We start from the raw sequence: 21,398 nt of genomic DNA, 5'->3' as shown, positions 1-21,398 counted from the left end.
GTTCATCAGGACTTTCCAAATATTTGCCACACCCATTAATTACCAGGCCGCCTTCGGAAGAAAGAAAAATCAATTTACTGATGAAAATAATATTGTTACCCAGCAAATATTTGACACATGCTCGATAGACGACTTAAATAATGGGTTTTCCATTCATTTTCTGGCGATTGACTGGTCAAATAATAGACTACTTGTTTGGCACTTTTTTTTCGAATCAATGCAGATGAGAGGTCACATTGTTTCCACAGAGGTCACTCCCATTGTGGCTGGCCACAACATTGTGTGTACCCTGCAGTACCATCTGAGAGCCTGCCAGGGTTCCCGACGTCACTGCTGCTGCGCGAGGCTCGTAAACACACATTATTGTTCCTCGCCTAATCCAAAGGCAATTGTACTAATCTTAAGCGTTTGGCACCGGTTGACTGGCAGCAGCAGCAGCAGACAATAAGCCGACACCAGACTCTGCTTTACATTGTTCATGACCCTGCCCTCACCGCCTCGCTCGCTCGCTCAGTCTCCTCACGGTTCCTGATTTATTCATGGCATATCTGGTATGTGTGTGTATAAATAGACCCTATGCTTATTTCAGACCCGTCAGTCTAACATGCATATATGACACTCTGGCCCAGTTTTGTTTTCTGGCGTAGCCACTTACTGTTTTTTGTTTTCTTTAAAGATCATCCGTTAAATTCACAAGGGAATTCTCATGTGAGGATGACTCACAATTGCCTAAAGGGGTTTCATTTAATGAGTCAATATACGTAACTGGAAGTTAACAGAGCATTGCAAAGCATCATTTTGAGAGGGCCTTTGTAGAAGATGTAAGGTCAGTGTCACGTTGGCTTCACACTGCTCACACTGTGCCGAATGGAAGAAAGGGCTTTGTTGTCACCAGGAGACTCGAGGGCGACAGTTGTCAGGAGAAGAGCTGGATATCTGTGTGCAGCTGCCCACCATCAATACCACCATCCCTGTTTGTTTGTCGGTTTGTGCTGCTCCGCTGTTACTCACTGTGCCTGTTCGCCTCCCTGCAGGCTCCGCCATGTCTGGTTTGGACGGTCTGATCGGCGCTGAGGAGAGAATCATCAACAGCAAACCCAAGATCGGCACCAACGTGGTAAGAGCTCTCATTGTCGGTTAGTCGTTCTGTCTGTGCATCACAAAGCATTCTCTTTTGATCAACTGTCAAACTTGCTCCACACGTGAACTGAGAGCGGCATTGTTAAAGCAGAAACGCAGGAGAAAATGTGTAAATATATGAAATTGTATTCCCTGCATTAAATCCTGTTTTTCTAGAACAGACAACTGCCCCGAATTTTCTTTGCCACAACCTCGGGTGGAGGCAGTCGTGCTGATGATTGATACATACAGTACGGCAGCGCTTTCACACACCTCTCTTAAGTTCGGCTTTTCCTGAGTCAGATTATTCCAGTAACTATGTTGTCATAGTTACAGCTATCTCACGCTGGGCTATTTGCGTGTTCCTCTTTGGCCTCTGCCAACCGACCTTCATTCAGATCAACCCCACGCTTTGTTCGGCAGTCATCGCATGCCACGGTTTCTTTGCCAGACACACCATTCTTCCTCGCGACTCGTCGAACGGTGCTTGGCTACTGAATGTGTGCCGCATGTCGCATGCTAATCCGACACCAACTGCAAAAGCTGTGTATTTCCGTGTGTGTGTGTGTGTGTGTGTGAATATGACTCGTGCAAGTTTTGGAATGCATGCATGTCTTCTTTTTGTTATTGCTAGTTATCTAAGACGGAGCAATCTGTGGTTAAAAATAACAAATTGTGGTGACACAATGTTTTTTCCCCGTGAGAAACGGACTCTGGACTGCTCTGTCTCTACAACAAGCAGATTATTTTCTGTCTGCCTCCTGAACACACCCACTTCCACTCCCAGCACTTCTTCTTCATCTTCTTCTACTTCTTCAGATCAGAGCTCTCGGTAATGAGTGGCTGACAGTCTGTTTGGAAGGACATGTTAACTGTGTGCCTGGTGGAGAGTCTGCTGTTGATGCTTGCAACCCCCCCCCCCCCCCTCCAGTTTGTACCAGACAGCTCCAAGTGTATCATCACCCAAACACAGACAGATTACTTCGCTGCACATTCACAGCCTCTTGCTCTCCACCTGCCTGTCCTGCTCTTTCTGTCTCTATCCGTGTCAGTCTCTCTCTCACACACACACACACACACACACACACATTGTGGCGAGTGTAACCTGGGCTCCCCTGTCTGTGTTGACAGGTGATTGATGAGTCTCTGGATGTTAAAGAAGTGGTTTACAGTGCAGAGAGAGTCAGCGTTATGCATGATGATGAGCTGGTGAGTATAGCGGCGACCTCCACAGGGCTCTCTGGGGGACTGTGGTTCTCTGTAGTGGGGAGAAGATGAAAGGAGGAAGGGAGCGGGCAAAGAACCAGCTGATATATGCAAGAAATTATTTTCCTTTTTCAAACAGCGATGGAGCTCACCCCTAATCCCCTCTCTTGTTTTGACGTTGAGGCTAACATGTTTTGGTTACGTCTGCATGGGCGCATGTTTGTTATGTGAATGTACACATTGAGAATCTCAGTTCGTATGACGAATGTTTATCCACACAAACTCAGTTTATGTGTGAGAATGAGCAGTCCAAAAAAAAAAAAAAGTGGCTGTCTACATATGATTATGTTTGTGTCATATGTGCCAGATTACATTGTGGAGTTGAGCACATACCGAAATTGGCCATGGTATAACAGTCCTTCACAAGGACACATTTCATGCATGTGTTCACACTTTTCACAAGACAACCATCTCGCACAGTTCCTCCCAGAATCACTGCAGTTTTCTAACATGAGAATTCAGAATTTATTTCCCCCATTTAAAAGTGACGTCATGGAAGGTTAATCATTGTCATTATTCCTGATAAGTCAAAATCAAAATCTGAACAACAGAAGAATCCAATTCCAGTTGTCATAAACAGAGCGGTTACTCGTTTTTTTTTCCTAGTAAATAAACGAGTGGCTTGTATTTTAAAAGGAAACTATTGTATGTGTCAGCCTGGTTGCTAATTTTAGCATCTTTTCATACTGTTTACTGGTCATGACAACAATTTTAATCGCACCACTGCTGTCGAGGTTTCAGGACACAAGAGAGTTATATTGAGCAGGTGAATTGGTGCGAGCCGACTTCCCAAAAATGTTCACATTAACAGAAATCATTTCTAAAAGTTCATTGAGCATGAGCGAACACAGATGGCTGAGCCTCAGAAATCCCCCAGATCCACTTCCACATCAACTTGAAACCTGGTCTATTTGTGTGTGGATGCCGGGTTATTTACATCAAAGTGAGGCTCGCGCTCGATTTAGCTTGCGTCCACATTAGAGAAGTAGCAGCAAACATTTGACAATGGGAAGTTTCCGAATTGTAAAAGTTAAAGGGGTAGTAAAAAAATACGTGTGGTTGGCCTTGTGGTCAGCGCGTCGGTCTCCCGTACCCAAGGCTGCGAGTTCGAGGCCCGAGCAGTGTAGTCAAAAAAATGTACATCAAATGATCTTTCTCCAAAATCAATTGCTGCCCATTTAAATGTCAAATGTTTCGTGCTCATCGGACATAATGGAAATCAAGAATTTGAGAAGAACACCCAGGTTGACAAATGCCCAAATTGAGCTTTAAAAAATGTGTTCACATGCATTATTAGATGACTGGTCTAAGCCTTTATTTGAAATTATCATGAGACAGCATATAAACAACAATTTAAATGTTTATATTCAGAGTGAGAAAATTACCAGATTGATGTGATTTAGTATATTTGTATTTGTAGTATGTTTGTTTCTCCATACAAATCAGCTTTGTTGTGCCTTTCAGTGGTCGGCTGTGTTTGCGTGTACCGTACGTCGCCTCACTGTTCCCCCTCTGTCTCCCTCTTGCTCCTTCTACCTGTTAGGAGTCCTACCGCCCCCTGGGAGAGGATTTCAGCTTCGGGAGCAGTGCACTGATTGGCTTGCTGGTGATCGCGGTGGCCATAGCAACTGTGATTGTGATCAGTCTGGTGCTTTTGAGGAAGAGGCAATACGGCACCATCAGTCACGGCATCGTGGAGGTAAGCGATGCGTTATTGGCACACACACAAACACACACAGTGTGGAGATTTGGGCTTGAGGGTGTATACCACACACACTCACACTCTCTTAATGAACTGCTATCCATTGTATTCCAAGTGTCGGATTTACACTAAATGATCACGTCTCATGTAAATGGAGCGTGGGTAAGTGCAGGGTTAATTAGATCCTTGTCCCTGCAGCATTTGCATACGACACACACAGCACGCTGTGCCTTCCCGAGAAGTGTTGTCGATGCATTCTGCCCTTGTCGAGGTCAGCCGTCATGGATGCCGTGTGTCTGTCTCACAGGTTGACCCCATGCTGACACCAGAGGAGCGTCACCTCAACAAGATGCAGAACCATGGCTACGAAAACCCCACCTACAAATATCTGGAGCAGATGCAGATCTAAACCAGAGCCACAAGGGGGCGCAGTGGAGTCTGACAGAACTGCAACCTAGGGGGAACATACTACTGACCAATAACACATGATGCTATTGTTACAATTCTTTGCATACATCCAAACTCCATTTACTGGTTTGTTCAAAACAATCCATAATAATGCTACTACTTCTACTACTGCTACTATTGTACTATAGAGCTCTTTTTGATCATGTTTCTTTTTTGAAAAGGTGATGTATCTGCCATTTTGCATTTCAGAAAATGTGATTCTGCAGATTTCTCTGTAATTATCAAGACAACTATCTCAGATCAAGATGTATAACATTTCTTCAGACATTTTCTTTATTTTTTAAAGTGAAAGGCGAATCAAGCGAAATCTTTAACATTTTTGAGTAGCCGTCATCAAACCGCCATGGCAGACTGTAAACTTTTTCGTTTTCCACCACGCAAGTGTCATCCAAGCAGTTTCTGATGGTTTTCCTCGAAAAATAAATTGGTGTTTTATTTTGTTATTCTTCCTCTCAATAGATTGCTTGTATATGAAGGTTCTTTGTACCAATTAAAATGTATAGTGAAACAACAAATGAGAAAAAAAGGAAATCATGAATCATTTACTTTCTGTTCTTTGTTACGATAACAGACAAAATATACATATACAGTTTAAATATATATATATATATATCTATATATATATAGATATATATATATCTATATATATATAGATATATATATATACATATATGAGAGTAGATGTTTTTATTCCACCTTTTTTTCCCCCAGGGAAGAGGTTATGAGTTTGTTTAGGGTTCTTATCTCAGTGGTCATGAGATGTGTTTGCAGGCACACTGTATGAGAGAGTCGGCGGAGGTAAAGGTGTGCACAGGCCCCCAGCTCAACACATCACACAGAACCTGCTCTGGACCCTTACAAAGTGAATGTGATTATACAGTATATCCCATGCTACACACACACACACCACCTTATATTAATAGGGAAACGGTATAAATCAATAGATTAAGAAAATACCATGTGTTACATAGTGAATGTACTGTGGAAGCTTTTTTTTCCGTACTATGTATCTGACAGGCTCCCTTGATTTCAGTGCAGTATCACATACTGTGACAGTGTGCGGTGGTGCATTTTTGTGTGTGTGTGCAAATCATCTAAAGTAAAACCCGATCACTAGAAAAGCTAGTCACAAAAAAAAAATGTGTGAATGGTGTACGCACGTTTTTTGGAGCAACTGTTAGCTTTGCTGGTCATCAAGCGTGAAACAGTCCGATAAATCAAAAACGGGGCCGGCCCAGACGCACAAACAGAATGAGCAGCTGACCAGGGGGAACCCCGAATGAAGTGGAAATGTACATTGTGTTGTATTGAGGGCGCCTGTAGCTAATAAAGGGTATCTCAACAATTTCTAAACGAGCAAATTTGGGGATTGTGATAAATTTCCCACTCAAGGTTTTGGGGTTTGGCTATACCCAGGCGGGCTTGGGCCGGCCCTGGACCAAAGCCACCTGTAGGCGACTTGGAGCTGGAGGGCTGTGCAGGCAAACAGAGACACACAGAAAAGACAAGGCTTGGAGAGCCGGTTTCTAGACAGAAAGAAAAAGAAAGATAACTTGTGCATATTTACAGGAAGAGAATGACACAAACGAGTAAAGTGAATCCTAGAGTCCTCTTCTCTCTCTCTCTCTCTCTCTCTCTTAGTATTGTCTTTGTATGCCTGTATAGTTGATGTTGCAATCATGGCTTTTTTTCTGGAGGATTACCTGTGGTGTGCATTGTTCTTATATGAAATGATATGATATATATTTTTAAGTTTGTTTTCTTGTTCACTATATTCTTTTCCTCTTCCTGTGACAGTATCTCTGTATGTGACTGTCTCACTATGCACCCAAACTGGCTTCAATCTTGTAACTGCTTGCTTGATTGTGGGAGGGGGACCGGGACCTAATATAATATAAATACTAGTGATTTCTTTTTTTTTAAGAAAATGATTGACACCAATGGAAACAGATTCATGGTTACAGGGGGGGGTAAAAACATCAATAAAGTCACAACTTCCATATGGATGTGTCTTCTTTTCATAGATAGATAGATAGATAGACACTCACTACGGAAGTGCTTGGAACTCAGCCTATACGCTGCTGCCGAACTCTGCCTGCCTCGTCCCAGAACCTTCTGCCTGCAAAACTATATTAATCCAAATCTCTTTTCCCTGGATTCATGTTAAAACTTGTTTAATTGCCTCTAAGTTATGTTGTCCTGCATGTTTGGGTATGCATCCTGCTCAGCCGTAACAACCAAGCCATGCAACCATGAAGCATCCTGAGTTGGTTTAATTGCTCCTGTAGGAAGAGCGTGATTTCCAGCAAGTCAGAGTGGGCTTTCCGCCTGAACAACCCCAGCAGTTTGAGCTGCCAGCACAGTGTTTCACGTGTTGATATTAATATCTCCCAGTGCCTCGTTCCGAGGAGGAAATAAAAGTACATGAAATGTGAAACCTCCATCATTGCCCACTGTCTTGTTGTAGCTTTGATTGGTAGGCTACTATTTTCCTCACAATTACAATATGCGGTGATTGTTTTTTTTAATTACATGAATGCAATTCGCTTCCATATAGGTACAGTTAGGAAAAAAGGGAATTAAATCAAAATGTTTATTTGGGCTTCAACCATTTTCAAATTTGATATGCAATACGAACAATCAATACAAAAGCGTCTTGCTCTATACATGTCTAATATGTGTGTCCCTTAAATCCAGATTCTATTAAGCGACTCATTGAATGTTACATAAAATCCTGGGAAAATATAAAAAAAACCCAAAGCATCCAAGATAGTTTCATAGATGACAAAAAGCCAGCAAACAAATATGTATCAATCAATGAGTACAGTCTCTGACATTACTGATCGGAAATATTGGCACACATAACCGGGGGGGGGGGGGGGGGGGGGGGGGGGGGGGGGGTGCCGATTTCTCAACCAGAAACCAATGGCTCAGCATACGTGTGTGACTCATCGTTGTTACCAACAGCAGCCCAGGTAGGATCACATGACATCTAAAAATAGACTATATGACACTTTTACTATATAAATATTCAACAACATAAAAATGATTGTCTTTTTTAAATTCGATTTAAACACTTCGAAACAGTGTCCAGACTTTGAATTTATATATATATATCTTTTTTTTAATTATTATTATTATTATTTATGTATTCATGTATCGGACGTGTTTTGCCTCGATGGCTCTAAGTCGCATTGGACAAAATTAATGTAATGGAAATGGAAAAAAAATAATTTGAAATAGACGCATCGTTCTCACCTGTGGCAGGTAAACAGGAAGTGGCTCCAGGTGAACCCGGGCGGGGGCGGGGACACGACACGCCTGCAGAAACCTGAAGCTCCCGGAAAACGCTTCTCTCTCTCTCTCTCTCTCTGTGTCTCTCTCTGCTGCCAGTTTCCTTCCGTCGTGGTCACAAAGGCGGGCGACACGTCGTGGTGAGTAGACATTTGCGAGCATCTCGACCGAAGAGGAGCCTCCGTTCTCCGCTCACCTGCAGCGGACACCTGTAGTTGGCTGCGACCTGCTTCCTGGTCGGCTGTTCTGTCTCGCGGCTGGAATCCGTTGACGAACACAAGCCAGAGAATCTCACCTCTTCGGCGGCCGAGGCCCGCGGGGGAAGCATCACCAGCAGCAGCAGAGGTCAAACACACTCAGCAGGCCGAGCAGGGAGACGTTGGTGCAGGTGTTTCGTTTCGAAAACTTTTTTAGCAGTTGGGTCCAGGTGGGGGGCCCCTGATGGACTACATGGACAGTGGACTGAGATACACCCCGAACAAGGTGAGAAACTCTGCCCACGTCCAGCTGGGGGTGGTGGATCAGAGTCATCTTGGTAAATGTGTGTGTGTGTGTGTGTGTGTGTGTGTGTGTGTGTGTGTGTGTGTGTGTGTGTGTGTGTGTGTGTTGGGGGGGTCTTACCTGGTGCGCACTTGAGGGCCACCTGGGGAGCAGCAGACAGGGAACTGAACTGCTGCAGAGACAAACCTCACCAAAGTACATTTGGGTCATTGGTAAATGAAAACCTGCCCACGGCAAACCAGTCGGATGTGAAGTACACACACACGCGCACACACACACACACACACACACACACACACACGTACAGTTTGAGTTCTTCAATTCCCATTGTCTTGGGAAACAATGATGAGGTTAGAGGCTGTGGCAGCAGTTTAATGTTAAAGTCTTTGGTTGAGCGTTAAAACTTGGTATTCCCATGTCACCTTCTGGTTCCTCCTCCGAGGCTCCGCAATCTCTAATGTCTGCTCTGCATCTGGAGACAAATAGAGGTGCACTTTACAATAGGCAGCCACGAGATGCGTGTGTCAAATTTGCAATTTCCCTCCAAGTAGTAGCAGCAGCAGTAGTTAATGAGAAAGTATCAGACATCATCATTTTACTGCATCTTGTCATAACATCTGGTGTAACTTTCGGCCAAACGCCCTTGTACCTGTAACAGGTTGTTTTTTTTAAATATCCTGCAAGCGTACAAGTGCACCAAGCTGCAGACTTCAGTGAACAATACGCCACAACGCTTCAAACCTTTACACCAAACTCAGAACTTGGAATAGGACATTTCCCACATTGGGATTTTGAAGTGCACCTCTGGAGGGACGCCTGTCACACAAACTTGAGGAGAGCATGGACGCCATCGCTGAGCCGCTGCCTGAATTCCTCCAGGTCCCTCCGCCATGTTGTGACTTGTTCACTCGAGTCCTTCTGATATGTTGACTAACAACCGTTCAAGATTACTCCATACGTTCACAGCACAACGGTCATAAATACGCGTGCGTGTGTGTGTGCGTGCATGTGTGCGTGTGTGTGTGTGTGCGTGTGCGCGCGTGTGTGGACATTGACAGCAAAGCTGGTAAATAAAGCGATGCCACTTAAAGGAATTATGATTTACAGGATTTGTATTAATCTTTCCATTTCTCCTTTCCAGAAGAAAAATGGAGAATGTTGAAAATTGGACAATAAATGAGGGTTATCATTCAAATATTTCAGAGTTTTGTGTGTGTGATGGCAATGAGACACATTGACACTGAAAACAATTGCCTACACACTCTCTTAATATTTAGACTAAATGAAATATTTCAGGCTTCTTGAAGAGTTTATATTTATACATTTGGAGATGTATAACAGTTCTTACAGGACTTACAGGCAGTTCTGGTGGTTTCATGCCAGGACTTACAGGCAGTTCTGGTGGTTTCATGCCTGATTTATAGCCCAGAGTACTATGAGGAGATGTGCTGTGACACAATCTGCTTATTGATTTAGAATGTATTTCAATTTAATTTGTATCTTCTAACCTTTGACTCTTCAGGCAGGGAAATTCACGGGGCATGTAATGTTTGGTTAATAAATGAAAGGGAGTGGAAGGTGTGTTTCACACACTCCACAGTGAGCCTTGAAAATTTGAATTTAATATGACAACAAGTGTAAAACGTGCTCTTTTCAAAAAATAAGCGTTGTGAAGGTAACACATTCCAATGCTGGAGTTGTTGCCATGCCTCACGAGTCATGTGCGCGTCGGTTGTGTCATTCATTATGAGAATCGGGTCAAGTGTCAGTTAATTGTGGCACAATGTTGCACTGCAGATCTTTACATGGTCATAGGAACTTGTTTTTCTTCCATCTATCTGTTGATTATCTATTTTGACGGCCCGTGAAGCAGCCTACTATTTCAGGAGCCTTCACCTCTTATGGCACAGTTGAGCCGAGTCATGATCCAGAAACTTGTTGTGTTCCACTTCAGGTCTGTGAGTAGTTTGCTCCCAGCAGGTTTGACAGGATTTTACGTGGTGAAACCTTTGTACTCCCTCCCCCCCTTCTGTCTCACCCTTCCGAGGTAACCACAGAGCTGTGACTCACGCTCGACGTCTACTTCTCGTTCATTAACAGCATCAGACACCGAAACTGTCCCTTCTGCTCTTTATGGCCACATTTCGAACGAGGAGTTGTTTCAAATGTCTTTCCCGTAGAAAGAGCTACTAGTCAAAGAGATTTCAGAACATGCCGGGAGTTGCACGGCTCCCCTCTTTGAGAATCTAGTTGTGCATTTGACCAGGGGCTGATACATTCCTAAAATACACAAGTACCTACTTGCTTGATGCAGCTGTCACTTATCTTCAGTTGATTATCTACTCGGGTACGGAAATGCAGCAGCATTTGCATCCTGTCTTCTTTTTTCTTTTTTTTAAAGAAAAAAAGCTATAAAGTCTAAAGGATATCTTATATATCTCGAAAGTGCAACACAGTTCTTCATCTGTCTCTCTTCCAGGACAAAGACTGGGACACCTCCGTCCAGTTCCTGCCCGCGTCAGATAACAAAAAGCTTGAGAAGAAAAAGGGTCCAGGAAAAGTTGGCGCTGTGATTGGTGTGGTCATCTTCGCTGCCGTTATTGCACTTATGACCGGGCTGCTGGTCTGGCATTTCCACTGTAAGTGTCACCCTCAACTTCCCCTTTCAATCCATTCAAGTGAACGTATCCTCACGCAAATGCTTGATGAATACAAGCACAGACTTTGTAGTATCGCCGTCACAGTGATGAACGCCGTGACCAAGACGGCTAATGTCAACGGAGCGTTCTGGCCGTCAGTGTTATGATATCACAATATGAGTTCAATCAACATGAGACAAATAACAAAGCTGTGATGTTTATCACGATTGTTAAATGAAAACCTTTATATACTGCAAACACAGATAACTGAACCATAAGGGATGAAAAAAATGTCTCAATTGAAAATAAACCAGAATATGATATTTACATATGTAACATGTTGACAAAAGCTGCATGGTGTTGTAAATATTCACTAGACAATATATATATATGAACTCCCAGGGAGTGCACCGTCTCACCACTCCATGATCTTCTTAATGTTTTTTTGGTGACAGTATTTGGTATTAGATGTAATACTGTGAAGAATTTGGTATTGGCCAGTTTGTTTTCATTCAGTGTAGTCTATGGTTGAGTAGTTCAAGTAGTGGTTCATAGCCTTTTTTTTGGACATTATTTGCCAGGAATTATGAAAAAGTTACAGGATCCACATTAAAAGACTTTGTTTCTTGTCCCCTAATGGAACATTCTTCTATATATCGTTGAAATCTGTTGACCGGTTTTGTCACATCTAGTTAACAAACAAACAGGACCAATATCTTGACTTCTTTAGTGGATGTAAACAACATAAATCAGATTAAAGAAAGTGTGTGCATTAACATTTATGTCTTCAAGTTCCCTTGAACACATAAGCACACATGGTTTTAAACCATGGAATGTTCGTAGGCAAGTTTATTGCTCAGTGCACCTTTTCTCCGTTTGTTTGTTTGCACATGCAAATAAATTGGAACATAGAAGGTGTTAAAACAAATGCACTGGAGGAACTGCCAACATCACAACACAAAATGGTGGAGGGAAAAATCTTGGTGACGAACAACAGAGGAAAAAAAAACTGCTGTAGACGACATCACCGATACCAATATAGTATCGAAAATGATCTGTGTGATCCTGCAGTCCGTAAAGATGTGCGTGTCAAGAAGATGTACAGCGGCTCCATGCGGATCACCAACCAGGGGTTCGAAGACGCCTATGAGAACTCCAACAGCACCGAGTTCAAGGCGCTGGCGAAGCAGGTGACTTCACAGGTGAGACTGTTGCTCAGATCGCCCGTGCCACCGCCGCGGCCTCGGGAACGTACAATTTTACTTGTTTATTTTTTTTTATTTTAAACAACCACTTTTTCATTCGCTGCGGTTATGTTCCCGTCTCTTTCAGCTTAAAGCCATCTACTCCAGGAGTCCACAGCTGTCCAAATACTATGTTGGTTCCACAGTTCAAGCTTTCAGGTAAGGCAGAGAGAAATAACCCGTTTATAATCAACTTTGATTTACTCTGTTATTATTACCTCTACCAAGAGAGTCTTGATTCTATTTCTGTGTCTGCTGTTAACTGAAATGTGGAGGAAAACTAGGCCACAGGTTAGAGAGCATGTGATCGTTTTTGGTGTGGATTCATGGCACCGCCATTTCAATCACTTGACATTATGAAACGCTCAGGTTCAGATGACTGTGTGGACTGCCTGCTGTGGTAGTTGCCAGAAAGGGATGAGATTTACTTTTACCCTCAATGTCTCCGTTCATTTTTTCTGTAATTAAAAACCCCAAAGGCAAGTTTGTGTATAGAGCCACGCTAAAGAAAAATAAGATCATCAACACAAAGACATAACACAATTCAAACAAGTCATGTGTTACCAGGATAAAAGACCAGGCAACACTATAACTAAAACCCACTCAAGTTTAATAATTGTAGCTGCATTAATAACTGTTGTGTATAAAATAATTTAACCAAAACCATTTTAAAACTGCTGTGTTTGGGTATTACATCAGCCACATCCCTGACCAATTACCAACTTTCATTATTTCATATAAGACAAAGAAAATCCTGATATATCAGCAGCTCACATGCGTCAGTCTGACCCTTTTTATTATTGTGATCATCTGTTTATAACAGTTGTACGAGTAAAGTTGCCTAAATACCGTTTATTCCCGGTCTCATTGCTCCTAGTGAAGGAAGCGTCATCGCCTACTACCTGTCCGAGTTCAGAGTCCCCGCAGGCCAAGAGGGAGCGGTCGACAGTGCCATTTCCTCAGTGGACAGACTAGTGGAGAAAGAGCAGCGCGCCCTGAACAGACCCGGCAACGCTTTGGTTGTGGACGATGTGGTGTCTTCAGGTAGAGTCCGAGCAAATGAAGGTCGAACTGTTGTTTGTGACACAGTCTAGATCCATTATCTCGTCTCAAGTTCTGTCTGCTTGTGGACTCGTCTTAATCATGGCTGTGTCCTCTTGTCTGTTGTCTCCTCACAGCTCTCGATACCCGCCTCTTTTCAACGTCGTTCAGCAGTAAGTGCTCGGCTTTGGCTTTATCAATTATTTAACGAGAGGCATCTTTGATAACTCATCTATAAACAGTATACGATAACATGGCAAACAGTTCAAAAATACCATATGCTTCAATGGGTTTTGAACATAATGCTATTGTCTGTTGTCACTAGTTGCATTTGAAGATTAATGATTGTTGTTTTCTCTAATGTTAAATCCTAATAAGAAATGAAACGCAATACTCTAGAATGGCAAAGAGATTATATGCTAACAATTAAGTGTTATGCAATTGTGCTGATTGGCTGTCTCCTGCAGTCCTGTGACGGAGTTGAGAGGCAGAAGTGTGAGTGTGGTCACCACTAATGGTCCTTGTCTCCGTCTCAGAATTGTTCCAGTTTTCAGAGCATACGAAGACCAATCACATAGGGGAGATCCAGTCCCCGGGCTTCCCCGACAGTCCTTATCCGCCAAACACCTTCATCCAGTGGCAGCTGAGAGCGGACCCCAACCAAGTCATCAAGCTCGAGTTCGACACGATGAACCTGGAGGAAGACTGCAGGAATGATTTTGTCAAAATCTACGACTCCCTGGTGGCCATCGAGAGCCGTGTCATGGAGGAGTGAGTTTGCCCCTTTGCCTCAGCTGTTCACTCTCCTGCGCTGATACTTTCACAAAGTGGCTCACATGCAGGGTGCATGCTTTTAGACTTGGTTGGAGAAGCCTTCATCTTGTACTGTATGCAAGGCCCTCTGCTGGTCAGATGCTGTGCTTCTTTCTGGTGGAGTCTTTCACTTTGCATAAAGGTGCATTTGGCTAACGCCAGGGTTCAGCCTTAATGTGTGACCCTGTACTTGCAAGAGGACAGTTTTGTCTAAATCTGGGAGCATCTCTGCTAAAAATGTGAGAATGTGATGGCTCTGTCCCAACCAGAAAAAATAACGTGGAGTCAGAACCCAGGCTGGACCTCTTCAGGAAGATCCTGTGTACTTCAGTGATTCTATACGCCACGTGAAATTATTATTAGTCATTAGTCTATGATTTAACTCAATCCATGTCAAAGGAATCAGTTGTGCACGGTTAGCTTAGAAATAGAAATCTGCACACAGGCGGTTCCGTTAAGTGGCTTATAGATAAGTTGTTCTGAAATAAATTCAAGACAATTTCTTTTACCAATATCATTTTGACGTGCATGTGGGAAATTCATGTTGTCTGTTTGTTTTTGTTTTTTATTCTACAGGATGTGTGGGTACTATTCACCCAGTGAACCACTGACCTTTCTGTCATCTGGCAATGTCATGCTGGTGACGATGGCCACAAATAACAAGGAGAACTACCCGGGTTTTAGAGCACAAGTCTCTCAAGTCCGACGTGGGAGTAAAGGTAGGAACTATTGTTTGTGATTGAAGCTCAGTTTAGCCTCTTTTGTTGCAAGTAGCATGTTATATCTAATATAAATGTATCTATTGTTTTTTTTAACAGATACAACATGTGGTGGCCAGCTGAAAGTAGAAAAGGGCACCTTCTCTTCTCCCAACTTCCCAAATTACTATCCGCCTCGAATTACCTGTCAGTGGTCGATCGAGGTGAGATGTTGTCAATCAGTGAACACATTGCTCAGCCATTTAACGTGTTTCGCGCAGGTCTGTGTTCTGTGTTGCTCCTCAGAAGGCCACCTGTCGCCGTGTCATGTAGTTTTTAAACTCTCACCAATCATGTAGGTCCCCGTTGGTAAGGCAGTGAAGCTGACGTTCAAGAAGTTCCTCTTGTCTGAGCCCGGGCAGGAAAGCAGTAAAGACTGCCGTAAAGACTACGTGGAGGTCAATGGAAAAAAGTGAGTCTGTGCTTGTGCATGTGTAGATGCCAGATAAGGTTTACACAAGCTGCAGACGTGTCACCGCTTGTGTCATCTCATCCTCAGACTGTGCGGAGAACATCCCGGCGGAACAATGACGGAAACCAGCAAGACCAACACGATGAGCGTGGTGTTTTTCTCCGATGCCTCCTATGTGGACCGAGGTTTTGAAGCAGCGTTTGAGGCCATCGACGTCAAAGACCGTAAGTGACTCTGTTTCTCCCAGATAAAAAAAAATGATTTCTCCACGTTCAGAAAAGTGTATCTGACGTTCACCCTTTTCATCCTCAGCCTGTCCAAAGCAGTTCCAGTGCGGCAATCAGCGCTGCATTAAATTGGAGCTCAAGTGCGATGGCTGGAATGACTGCGGAGACATGAGTGATGAGCTCAAATGCAGTAAGTACAGTTACCTCAGATTATACCCAGACTATTTGTTTACACTATTTTTTACATTGTTGGCAAATGAAATGAAATGACTTGGATATGTAATAATTCCTCTGTGTTTTCCTCCAGAGTGCCGTTCAGAAAATATCAACTGCAAAAATGGACTGTGTAAGCCCATGTTCTGGAAGTGTGACGGCATAGACGACTGTGGAGACGGCACCGATGAGCTCGACTGTGGTGAGACCTACTGCGCTGGCGGAGGACCTATTTTTTACGTAAGCAATGAAAAGATTTCGGTCCGTTTTCTCAAACATGCCTCTCTTCTCTTTAAGGTGGTTGCAAGTCTGGACAAATGTCTTGCAAGAACAACAAATGTGTTTCTGAGAAGAGTCGCTGTGACGGTCGGGACGACTGTGGGGATGGGTCAGATGAGCTCGACTGTGGCAGATGTAAGACTAGTTTTGTGCTCGACCAACCAAAATGTCTGCTGACATGAATAACTGAATCAGCTCTTTGTTTTTAAATCATATTTTCTCAAAAGGAGACGACACTCTTCAAGACATTTTCCATGCAATGTCGTTTACTCAATATTTTAATATAAAATGCATCAAGTGACTGTTCGATATAAAACGAGGCCAAACCCACGGTAATAATCAGCCAACTCTGAACTCCGACAGAGCTTTTTAGCCTCTTTTAGATAATTGTTGTGGTTGTATGACTATTTACTGTTTCGATGTAATTGTTTCGATCCAGGCTCAAAATGCTCGTCGACCCTGGTTCCCTGTAACCGAGGGCAATTAAAGCCAGTGTGAGCTACCAGTTGTAAAGAAACTGCACTCAACCGCTTACGGGCCTGTATTTGATTGTTCTTCCCTCCCCTTTCTCTGTAGCCACGGATACGAGCTGCACTGATCTTACATATAGATGCAAAAACAATAAATGCATCAGTAAGGTCAACCCAGAATGTGACGGCACGCGGGACTGCGACGATGGATCTGATGAGGAGAACTGCGGTATGTCACAATCAAAAATCTGAGTGGGCTCTTGGACTTTGCGTGACAAATCAAATGTCAACCTCCGCCCTCTTCAGAAACTGCAACAAGCTGCAACAAGCCATCCCTGCGAGTGAGTAATCGATTGCTTGCTTACCTTTCAGACTGCGGGAGGAGCATGTTTAAGACATCGCGCATTGTGGGCGGCCAGGAAGCCGAAGAAGGGGAGTTCCCCTGGCAGGTCAGCCTCCAAATCAAAGGCTACGGCCATGTGTGCGGAGCATCCATCATCAGTCCCCGCTGGCTGGTCACTGCTGCCCACTGTGTGCAAGATGATGGCAAGACGAGGTAGAGTCTTACTTTCTGCTTCATGTCGACGATCTTATGATTTTCTGCATAACGTGACAAATCAGGGAGTCATACCTCGCAGTTATCTCAGAATAAGTAAAGTGGTGTGATATTTAACAGATGCTGCTGTAATCCAGACAGGGATTCAACGACTGCAGCAGTACATCAAACTCCTCTTATCAAAGTATTTTTTTTACCCTGGCCGCATTGTTTTTGAGCAACTTTAGACAAATTAAAGTTGCCTGCAAATACAGAGAAAGGACTTGAGTGAATCCAACAGATCTTGTGCTAACAGTTTGATGCGTCATAGTAGGAAGATCACAGTGTAAAGGATCAAATGCATTTTGGCTGAATTCCATTGAGCTGCTTCATGCTGGCTCACTGTCAAATGGTCATGTCCTACTGGGACACTTTGACTGAACGGAGCCATCGTTGAGAGCCAGACTGTCTGTCATGGCCAAAGTATTTGATAAACTTGATAAACTCTGGCCATTTTTAGCTCGCAATAACATTCTCAGTGAATTTTAATCAGGCCGCTGCACTTTAACAGCAGCTTTGCTAGTCACAAATTATTATTTTAAAGCTTATGATAGTAAACAGCGTCGTGCAGCTCTAATGGTTAATTTTTGACTCTGTAGATCGTGAACTGCTGTTACAAGTTCTTTGCTGTGTAGGCCTCCAAGGATCAGCGATATTTTTAAACATCATGGGTCAAGGAGTGAATCCAGCTGATAATAAATTTTTACATTGATGACACTTTTTTTATACACTAGCACCCTCCTTGAATCAAGCCATACAGCTCTGGGTGCTTTTTATTCACTACATTTCACACTGCTAAAATTAAAACTGGTCCAGGCTCCTGATAAAACTAGACCTATTTCCTTCACTGGCTCCCAATCAGAAATAACTCATCCTACAATCTTGACACTGAAACGGACGTCTAAATAGTTTGATGAGAAGTTGAGTTTGATTGTGCGAAACAAAACCAAAACTCATTCATATCAGTATTAGATTGTGATTGGTGTGAACCTGGACTTACAGGCTCACACAGTCGTTGCATCATTAGGATTGTCCTTCCTGCATCAGAAAATCAAAAATAAACATTGTTGATATATATTTTTGGAGATTGTGTTTGGTAAACTACCCCCATATATCTCCAGCCTTTTTTCTCCTTCACACCAGCAACGATAGCATGATATCTGCTGATCGGATTCTTTTAACTTGGCAAATCTGTATTTTCCTGTAAACCTTTCATATTTTACTATCTTTTTGTGTTACACCTTCCTTTACCCTCTTTCTTATCTATTTGTATCCCCTGTGCTGCCTCTTAACCAGGACTCTCTGGAAGAAGAGACTTTGGATCTCAATGGCACCTTTCAGGATAAACAAAGGATAAATTAATAAATTAAATATTAGTTTCTTCTGTGAAAAAATAACGCCCTTTTTTTCAAGGCCTTAATTGAATACAGTTTAAAGAAAAAAAAGATTTTACGCAAACACATCAAAAAGTGTCGCTGCTTAGAGAAACTGAAATTAAAGCAGATAAAAGTCCCAAACATTCTTCAGTTCTTTGAATCACCAGAACAAGACAAACCAGTTGGCAGTTCAGCTGTTTGTCTTTAGAGCTGCTGTAAATATTATGTCGCGCTCTAAGTGAAACCTTACTCTTCTGTGTTTTTACAAAACAACACAATGCTTGGATGGGTGAATAATTTAACAGGCATGAAACCCTTCCAGGCTCCCAGTGCAAGTTTGACATGCGTATTTTAGTCCTTGCCGCGCTCGCATCACTGTAAGCACAATGTGGAGCTCGGTCATTAGGCTCAAAAAGTGGGATTTTTACCATCAGAACAATAATTATTTATTTGAAATTATCTTTAATAAATACTTTTATACATTCAGTTGACTTTGGATGCAGTGTGGGTCGTCGCATACTTTGTCACACACCATAAAACAGCAACAGTGACCAAGGCCTGAACCACCAGACCAAAACTCATGTTTGTCACACATTTCCTAATGTGATGAGTTTAAGCATGAACCTTGACATTTGTGTGTGTGTGTGTGTCCTCAGGTACTCCCAGCCCGGCACTTGGGAAGCTTACCTCGGCCTCCACAAGCAGGGGAAGCTTGGAGGTGCCGTGGTGAAGAGGAACCTGAAACAGATCATACCCCACCCCAACTACAACGCATTCACCTTTGACAATGACATTGCCCTGATGGAGCTGGACAGTCCTGTCACCTACTCCGATTACATCAGGCCCATCTGCCTGCCGTCTCCCCAGCATGACTTTCCGAATGGTAACACTGTGTGGATCACCGGCTGGGGTGCCACTCGAGAAGGAGGTGAGTCCTGATAAACCATAAACATTGCATTTCTTGTTTTTGAATACCAGCAGCCACTAATACTGAAAATAATCAATTAAAGTTTCTTGTTGGCTATGTATATACTTATTATTATCAAGTAGCAGTTGTCATTGCTGATTCATGCTAGATGTGCAATTTCATCCCCTGGAGTCAAATAGAACCCTTCAAATTTTAATTCCTAAATTTAAATTACCTAAATGATTTTAGTCTCTCTGCCTATCGGTATGTTATTGTGATAAACAACATCATTTGTTGTGAAGTCATATGTGTCTATGTTTTAAAAGTGATTATATTATAGTTTATTCTTGATTGTGTGGCTTTATTTAATGATGCTCAGTTACATTCTGGTTTTCATAAATTGCTCAAGTGTTTTCAGTGAAGTAGCACGTTGTTCCTGAATCAATGTGTTCGACACGCCACTTCCCTGTAGACCCGCCAAGGAAAACCATAACTTTTCTTTCGTGAACTTTAATGACCCTAACCTGACAACATGACGTTGACACCTGAACATAGAAGTGACCGTGTCCTCCCTGTGTGTGTTTTTGATTCAGGATTCGCTGCAACTGTGCTCCAAAAGGCCCAGGTCCGGATCATAAACCACTCTGTGTGTGATAAGTTAATGGGAGGGCAGCTCACCTCTCGAATGTTGTGCGCTGGAGTGCTGAGCGGGGGAGTCGATGCTTGTCAGGTAATTAAAGACCCTATGACCTCCGTGCTGTCCTGCTTTCTTTCTTTCTGTTTCTCTCTGCAGACTATCTGCATCTAAACATGTTATTAATGGACATATTTCCCAGTTATCATGATGCGAGTGTTGGGCTTCTTGGACTGTATTTAATTCTGCTTATAATGACAACTACACAAGCTCCCTGGATTTATTGATTAACCTAATTGATAACATGATGATGAAAAAACCTTTTCTGATTGTAAAAGTGAAGAAAAAGAGCTTTGAAGTGAAGGTGAGGACATTATAAGGGGGAAAAAAAGTGGAAAAAAGATATTGTGTCCCACACTGCCCCCATGTTGTACATCTTTGTTAACACATGTACCAGTATAAGCATCTTTGTGTGGTTGTGTGTTGTAGGGGGACTCTGGGGGTCCTCTGTCCAGTCCATCCGGCACTCGCATGTTCCTGGCTGGAGTGGTCAGCTGGGGCGATGGCTGTGCCCGCAGAAACAAACCTGGCATCTACTCAACAGTCACCAAATTCCGTGGCTGGATCAAAGAAAAGACAGGAGTTTAGGCAACTGTGAAAAGGTCAAACAAGACCAAAGATATGGACATGAACACGTGCTGATGAGCCGCGCCATAGTACACATTGTTGCTTCAGTAAAACACCTGACTGACTTTCCAGCTGATGCAGTGGAAACTGCTCGAAGAGCAATTAGATTTTTTTTTTATTGTCCACCACAATTTTATAAGGCCAAGGTTGATGAGATGAATTTAAATGTAAATAAGCGTGGTTTTTTGTTTGTTATTTTTGTTTGTTTTTAATGGAGAACAATGTTATGTGCAGCACAATACATAGATTTTAGGTGTGATTGTTACACATGTACACAGATGAAGAGTACATCCTCTGTTGTCCTGTGTTTTTCATCAGAAGCCATCATAAGAATGTCCCACTCCTGTTTCTTGTTGTCTTTGTTCTAAATTTTATAAATTGAACAACAAAATGACAGCAAGCTCCTCCCACCTTACCTCCTATGGCTTGGTATCTTATGAATTTTATTATGGATTTTTAGCCCAGCAGAAATCTCTGGGAAGTTAATGATGTGATTGTTCCCTCCTGAATCCATTCCCCTCCTCCGCATGGACGGCATTTTAACTGCTTTTCTGGAGGCATAAAACACAAGAGTAGTGTAGTGGGTTTGTTTGAATTTAATCTTTCATGTTTAATATGCTAATGAGACCTTTCATCCACAATATTAGAACATTCTGTCCTGTTTATTCGTGTAAATGTGTATATGAGATATTTTAAAATAAAATGTTTCTACTCTATAACCTCCAGCCTATTTTACATTTCTATTTTCATGCA

At 42.7% G+C, this 21,398-nt stretch overlaps 2 protein-coding genes across 6 annotated transcripts in view; both read left to right on the top strand.

The window, feature by feature from the left end:
* The window catches only part of aplp2 (amyloid beta (A4) precursor-like protein 2), a 51,162-nt gene extending 44,605 nt beyond the window's left edge, over nucleotides 1-6,557 (top strand). For 3 of the 5 annotated variants that reach the window (XM_035622341.2, XM_035622337.2, XM_035622338.2), the window contains 4 exons: nucleotides 1,035-1,117; nucleotides 2,251-2,328; nucleotides 3,929-4,084; nucleotides 4,395-6,557. In XM_035622341.2, coding sequence (XP_035478234.2) covers nucleotides 1,035-1,117; nucleotides 2,251-2,328; nucleotides 3,929-4,084; nucleotides 4,395-4,496 — 419 coding nt within the window. In that variant the 3' untranslated portion in view covers nucleotides 4,497-6,557. The remainder of the gene's footprint in view (nucleotides 1-1,034; nucleotides 1,118-2,250; nucleotides 2,329-3,928; nucleotides 4,085-4,394) is intronic. The other 2 variants (XM_035622339.2, XM_035622340.2) reach the window with 1 other exon arrangement.
* Nucleotides 6,558-7,876: 1,319 nt separating this feature from the next.
* st14a (ST14 transmembrane serine protease matriptase a) lies at nucleotides 7,877-21,364 on the top strand. The gene is made up of 19 exons (XM_035623454.2): nucleotides 7,877-8,332; nucleotides 10,830-10,989; nucleotides 12,061-12,191; nucleotides 12,322-12,392; nucleotides 13,111-13,277; nucleotides 13,412-13,447; nucleotides 13,811-14,045; nucleotides 14,664-14,806; nucleotides 14,906-15,009; nucleotides 15,145-15,257; nucleotides 15,345-15,481; nucleotides 15,570-15,674; nucleotides 15,792-15,899; nucleotides 15,995-16,111; nucleotides 16,553-16,675; nucleotides 16,819-17,002; nucleotides 19,074-19,345; nucleotides 19,918-20,054; nucleotides 20,448-21,364. The coding sequence occupies exons 1-19, from the start codon at nucleotides 8,291-8,293 to the stop codon at nucleotides 20,604-20,606; spliced, it is 2,544 nt and encodes an 847-aa protein (XP_035479347.1). The 5' UTR covers nucleotides 7,877-8,290; the 3' UTR covers nucleotides 20,607-21,364.
* The last annotated feature ends 34 nt before the right edge of the window (nucleotides 21,365-21,398 follow it).

The sequence above is a fragment of the Scophthalmus maximus genome, chromosome 11, assembly GCF_022379125.1.
Source record: "Scophthalmus maximus strain ysfricsl-2021 chromosome 11, ASM2237912v1, whole genome shotgun sequence".
In the NCBI taxonomy this organism is placed as follows: Eukaryota; Metazoa; Chordata; class Actinopteri; order Pleuronectiformes; family Scophthalmidae; genus Scophthalmus; species Scophthalmus maximus.
The sequence above is the reverse complement of the archived record's forward strand: the minus strand, read 5'-3'. Positions and strand labels throughout refer to the sequence as shown.